Raw genomic sequence first — 6941 nt, forward strand, 5'->3', positions numbered from 1 at the left:
TATAAAAAAAAGAAAAAGTGAACAGTATATGGTTTCATTTCCAAATTGATGTACCAGTTCTATAATTGACATCTGCCCAACTTGTTCATTTTGTTTTCTTTACTTCTAAAATGGAAAAGAAATAAACTAAGTAGGACAAATGTCAATTATGGTGACTATCCATTTGGAAACATGACACCAGATTGTTTGGTACCAAAGCATGAGTAGAAATGCATTGACTTAAAGGCAAAGGAAAAATTAGTTGTATAACAACATCAATTAGAAAATAACATGTAAAGATAATACATGAAAAAGTATTTCCATTCCATTTCACACATTTTTTTTACTTTTGTCACCCCCACTTACCATATTGTCATCCTCTTTCTCCCTCTCTTTCTTGCTCAACAGAGAAAAGCTGAGGAACCTTCAGTGCTGGTCACACAACTGAACTGAGTTCATTGATGTCAAAAATTGGGGGAAGAGGTGACTTAGGAACAACAGGGTGAACTGAACTGAAGTGTCATATGTACCATAGTATTACAGTAGATGATCCAACTCTGCAGTTAACCTCATTTCACCAGACTTGTCTCACTTTCTTTTTTCCTCAAATATCAAACACTTTGTATACTTCTCACTATTTCTTCTCCTAGTGGAAAGAAATCCTAATTTACTCATCACCTAACTAACCGTGGACATGTAAACTAAAGCCAGTGGAAAATAATGATCTAGAAGAAGACCACCATAGCCAGAGTTGGTCCTTCTTCTTCATCTACACGCATTGTCTCGGCCGGAACTTCTGATTCGACAGCAATGAGCTGATCAATGTTTCAAGCCTCTTGGAACCTTGGCCAGGTCGGAGGACTGTGGTGTCGCCGATTTCAGAGCAGGGATCGGTGCCGTTCTCCCTTTTTCCTATGCACCAACCTCCGGGAACTGTCATTCCAGGACCTCTGGATAAGAGTTCAGCATCGATTTTATCCAAGACAGGATCATCTCTGTGGAACTTCCTTGCAAATGGAGCATTGCTGTCAACCATTGCTTTCATGTCTTCAACTGTAAGGTAGTGAGGATGCTGCTTGGGAGGATTGTCCCAAGAAATGAAATGCAGATCACTGTTCACAGTTGTGTTCCTGAACTCTTGAGCATTGCAGATAACTGTGTGGAAATATCCTTCAGGGGAAGATATGAAATTTGAATAGTACATTAGTACGGTCCGAGGTAGGTTGTCCCATCCCCATATGCAGTAATCAATGAAAGATTTTGACAGTGCCATCCATGCAGAACCTAACACCAGAGAAGTTTTATCAGACATCAGTTCCAATACAATCCACCCATCAAGTTCATGCATAACATTATCGTACAAAATCAGTTCAACCTCAAAGAACCATTATTGGTTCTATGGCTCAATGTATAACCAAAATGGATAAGTTGTTGGATTTGGCTGTTGTTAGTAGATTTGATTCAATATAGGACACACAGAGGATTCATTAGTGTATCTTTCAGAAAACCAAAACTTGCTCTGTGTGTCTACCAATCATCAATGGCAATCCAAGATACATTCCGTAACAATATGAGAGCAAACAACAAGTGTGTACCTCATAGCTCCGTCTGTTTAAACATGTTTTTGAAAAAGAAAGTGTTTTTTTTTTTAATACAACCGAATATATAGATGTGAATCTCAGTTCAATACTTGATGTTTAGCAAAATATCATTACTCTGCCATTTATTTCCCTTATTACAGCATATGTACTATTACAAGCTGTACCAAAGGTGAGAAAAAGTGATGTATTAGCACATGTGCTAGAAGAATGGGTGTATCCACCATTAAATTTTAGAAGGTTAAGATCACAATGCACTTTAGAACAAATAAAGGGTGGATACACCCTTGCTCCCTCTAGAGAACAGTTCACCTTTGAGGAGCATAGGCCAAGACAAGAATTTAAGAAGCAATTTTCAAGTATTGAACTGAATATCATTAAGATGAACTACATTTCCGGCTAATTCGTGTATCAAGAATGAAAATCATGGCAAACAAAATTAATTACTGAAATCAGGAAACACTTCGAACCAGCGATGGTGCGAATGAAACTACAAAAATAGCATTTGGCAATAGTTTATCCATGCTATATAATTGTCGCGACAAATTTAAAAAATGTTATCTGATTCAAATGATAGAACATGAAAAACTCTGCAAACATTACCAAGACAAGATACCTAAATCAGCAGATAAAATAATCTTATATTTCGAAAAGGTGCCTATAGAACACAATTTAAGTCACAAAATAACTTTCATTCACAAGTCCTGGCACGTTACAGAATCACCACACTGAATCAGAACAGATTATTCACAATTAATGCTTTCTTCCATGCATACAAACCCCAGAGCAGAATTACTTATGCCACATCAAACGTTTCTTAATCATCAAAACTATAATTTCCCCACTATTCACACAAAGCTTCCCATTAATATGCATAAAGACACGTGCAAGCAAGGACTCCTTCCTTCTCAAAATTAACAAAATCCTCTATGCAAAAAATAGAATACTAATCCCCTAGTTCACATAAATCCAAAAGCAAACACAGGAAATAAACTATATTTTTTTTTCCCTAAAAGAGAAACAAACAAACAAACAAACAAAGAAACCCAAAAGAGGAAAATTAACAGACAAGAAAAGGATCTTCACCTGTGAAAAGCTTGAAAGCCGTTGGCCTACTCCTCCTCTGTGTAACCCAGAAAACATCTTGCTTCTTGTTCATATACAACCCCGGATCAACGATTATCGGCCTTGCACGCTGATGACTAACCAACACACACACCACAATAACCCAATCACATAAATCCCAGAAACAAAACAAAAGACCACACACACAGAAAAGAAAATTTTTGAATCAGAACAACACCACCATCAGAAAATTAAAAAGACTCACTCTTTCCATCCAATGTCACTGGTGTGATCAATGAAATTCAGATCCCGTGGCAAGTAGGAAAACGTGTGCAGCAGATCTAACCATCACAAAAAAAAAAAAACAGACATAAGCAAAAAAAACATTCTTTTACAGACATCAAAGCTATAGCCCATAGGGTTAGAAACCATACTATCTCCGACAATTAAGCACAACTGCAAACCCCAGAATTAAAAACTCAAGATAACCGGTTAAACTATAACAAATCTAGTAGTAGTCGATCCAGGTTAAACCGGAACATTCTTGCACCAGTTGATCCCCCGGATAAACGGGAACAACTGCATACCAGTTGTTCCCCAAGTGAAACCAGAACAATCTCGTACCAGTAGATCCAGGTTAAACTAGAACAACCTCGTACCAGTTGATCCGAGTTGAACTATAACAATCTCAAATTAGTTTATCCAAGTTAAACTAAAACAACATGGTATCAGATGATCTAGATTACACCAGAACAATCTCGTGCCAGTTGTTCCACGCACTTTCCAACTAAAAATCGGGAAAACTGAAGCAGATTATTCACCTAACTAACCAACTAATTAACACAGCAACTAACTAACTAATTAAGCAACTAACCATCTTGTGTAACAAGAGGGTAATCGGAGGCGCTGAGGTTGATGAACCAGTCCCAATCGCCAAGCTCCCGCAGCAGAATCGCGGCGGCGTGGAGCGTGTTGGCCACCATGGTGGGTCCCCTGTAGGTCACCAGGTTCGCCTTCTTGATCACCCTCACATTCCCGAACCGCCGGAACAGCGGGTGCTCCTCCACGAACCTAGCCAGATCCGCGCGCTCCACCGCCGAGGCCTCCAGGTCCAGGTGCACCACGTACCGGTTCCCGGGGTGGTACAGCGCCAGCAGCACACGCCTCACCGCGCCGCCGTCTCCGGCGGAGCCCGAGACCAAGTACGCCAGGCGCGGCGGCGGCGGGAGCGCCGATACGGGGAGCGGGTGGAGCTTGGACTCGACGAAGACGGAGTACGAGGCGGCGGTGATGGAGCGGTAGAAGGGGAGAATCGGCGTACCCTCCGGCGAGGTTAGCGTGGCGACGAAGAGGAGGAAGAGAGAGAGGAGTGAACCCACCGCCAGCGGGAACACCCACCTCCGCTCGGCGTGGTGGTGGTGATGCCGCAAATGCATATAATAGTTCTTCAACTTCTTCATGATCTGAAATAATATAATAACTTGAACTTCAACTTGAAGCTCTTTTTGCTATGGGAATGAACGAACTGAAACTGAAACTGATTGAAATTTGAAACCCCTCTTTTCAAAAACCCCTTTTTAAGGATGTTCGTTACCCCCAATAGTGGGGAGAGTGGAGTTTCTGGTGTGGGGTGTTGCAAAATTTAGTCTTTCTGTCTGAACAAGTTCTTTAAAGAGGGAAGAACAGTACAGAACAAGAGCTTCTTCTTCAATTTCTTTTATCACTTTAATAAGCTTTTTCTTCTATTTAAATTACCCTGACCATTATTAATTTCAATTTAAAATTATTAAAAAGACTGTTGTGGAAAGCATGTTATTAACCTCTGATTCTGGTAATTAATTATAATTAATGTCGATTATGCATTTGCCATGACGCCGCAACTGAAGGATAATTTGGTTGAAAGCTTTGAAGTCACTCTTTCCATTGAATTTTGGTGCTCTTTTTTGGGTTCATCTCAATGGTGAGAAAAAGAGACACATGGTGCCAAATTTTGGGTCTTTAAATGGGTAAATTTCGTTTCTTTTTTCCCTTAAAATATGATATCTTTCTTTGTGTTTGGGAAACGTAATATTTGTTTATGGGAACAAAAAAAATAGGTTAGGCAAGTTATGATTGTTACCACTAATGACCTCAAAAATTCTAAAATTCGTCCTAAATACAAAATATATTTAGATTTGTTTTAGTCTCTATAATTAGTTCTTTCTAAAATAATTTAGTCAATTTGAAATTAAAAAATATCATTTTTAATCTTATGATTCTCATTAATTACTGACATGTATGTTAAATGAGAATTCAAATGAATTTTTTAAATGATGTATATAAATATTACGATATGATGTCAGCAAGTAAAATCCGGGCTCATGAATATTAAATTCCATTTTTAAATATAACTCGGAATAAAGAAAAGTCCGTTACTGATAAATAAATATATAAAAAAATAAAATCAATTTAAAGCTTATGTTAACTAACTTATGAAATTTAAGTGTAACACGAAAGATAAATTTGTAAAAGAAAAAGAGGAGAAGGTGAAAAAAATATGTTTTTTATTTTTATATTATATGTTTAGAAACAACGATAAAAGAAAAACTGTTCGAAAAAAAAGTAACATAACCGTGTAAGAACGGTTAGAAAAAATACTAAATGTGTGTCATACATTTGTTGAGAAGGTTAAAGGTGATTTCATTATGGCCTTTTTTATTTTTCATGTAAAAATCAACTTTTTCTTAATTTTTTTCATGTCAGCATTTAAAGCAATATTAAATGAATAATCCAATAAGTTGTTGAAAAAAAAAATCAAATGACTTATTTAGACCAAATTAATTACCTGATCCTAAGAACCAGAAAATCAATTACTTGGCTCTATTTACTGGTATTTTAGTCATGTATTTAATTCAAAGAAAACAAAAGAATCCATTAAAAAAAACCAAAGAACCAGAAAATCGATTTCCAGATAAAAGCATTTAAGAAATAAATTATTTTATTGTATTTTCTAAAAAAATAAACCTAAGATATTTGTTAATCTATATATGTAATTAATTTTAGTAATAAATATTGATAAATATTATTATTAAAAATTTGATTTAAGTATGATAATATATTTTAATTTAATTTTCAACATTAAATTCTATAAATTTATGTTGTGTTTTAACTTCACCATTATAGAATTATGGTATATTTTTACATTTATTTAGTCATTATAATAATTTTATTATTACCATTTTGATCTTGTTCTATCATAATCAAACAATTGAATCTAAAATCAACGTATTGACTAGTACAATGAAGGATCCGGTTTTAAAAACATTTTGGTAAGTATAATAAAAAAATTTCCATTCAAAAACTTATCTAAATAAGTTTTTATTTATTGTTATCTTATTATGAGTATAAAACACACACATGTATCAATTTTATTATCAATTGATTATAATAAGTATGAAATATATATTTATTAATTTTGTTATTAATTCATTTCTATTTAAGTTTAACCTAAAATACCAAACTCTCATTAATACAAATTTAAATTATATATACATAATTATATTACAACCCTTAAAATTTAAGATTTTGTGAATTTGTTTAATACAACAATAAATACACAATGTTTAGATTTTTAATATTATAAAAAATTAAATTTTAAGAAATTGATTTCAAAATTAATTCATTTTGAGTAAATATGATAATTTTAAATTTCAAAAGAAGAAAATTTCCTTCAGAGAGGTAAATTGGTGTTGTTAGCTTATATCGGTAATAGGATGAGTATTAAGTTTATCTTGTCAAATTATTAATCTAGGTAAATGCTTTCATATTTATTAAAGATTTAATTTGTTTTCTTATTTTCTTTGAGTGATTTTGTTGACAGGGGATGTTTGAGACATAAGTCTTAGTTAAATAGTTGAACTTTTTGGAAGATTTACAAGTCATCACACTAAAAGAAAAGAGATCTATGTGTTATATTATTATAGATTTAATTATTATTTTGTTCATTATATTTTGAACATCGATTCATTTTAGTTCTAATATTTATTTTTATTGAATCAAATTTTATTATATGTTAAATCGATTCAATGTGGTCTCTTTCTTCATTAAGTTAACATTAACATTTTTTGAAGGTGATGTGTTAATTTAATAAAAAATTTAGTTATTAATTTCATTTCTATATTCTTTTATGGACTCAATTGAGTCTTTGTGTTATTTAAATTGAAACAATGTGGTTCATTTGTGTGAATCCAAACTTTCTTTTTTCTTTCTAACCCTTTCTTCTATAGAGATAAAATCCCACTGAAATTGTCCCATTCAGAT

The 6941-nt window shown here is 34.0% G+C and overlaps 1 protein-coding gene across 1 annotated transcript; it reads right to left on the reverse strand.

The window, feature by feature from the left end:
- Nucleotides 1-237: 237 nt before the first annotated feature.
- On the reverse strand, nt 238-4364 carry LOC114181843 (Core-2/I-branching beta-1,6-N-acetylglucosaminyltransferase family protein). Its single transcript, XM_028068447.2, has 4 exons — nt 3517-4364; nt 2908-2983; nt 2664-2779; nt 238-1263 (listed from the first exon to the last, which is right to left on the reverse strand). The coding sequence occupies exons 1-4, from the start codon at nt 4100-4102 to the stop codon at nt 749-751; spliced, it is 1293 nt and encodes a 430-aa protein (XP_027924248.1). The 5' UTR covers nt 4103-4364; the 3' UTR covers nt 238-748.
- Nucleotides 4365-6941: the final 2577 nt, after the last annotated feature.

This window comes from Vigna unguiculata, chromosome 4 (assembly GCF_037176805.1).
Source record: "Vigna unguiculata cultivar grain cowpea cultivar isolate G323 ecotype 2 chromosome 4, ASM3717680v1, whole genome shotgun sequence".
Taxonomy (NCBI): Eukaryota; Viridiplantae; Streptophyta; class Magnoliopsida; order Fabales; family Fabaceae; genus Vigna; species Vigna unguiculata.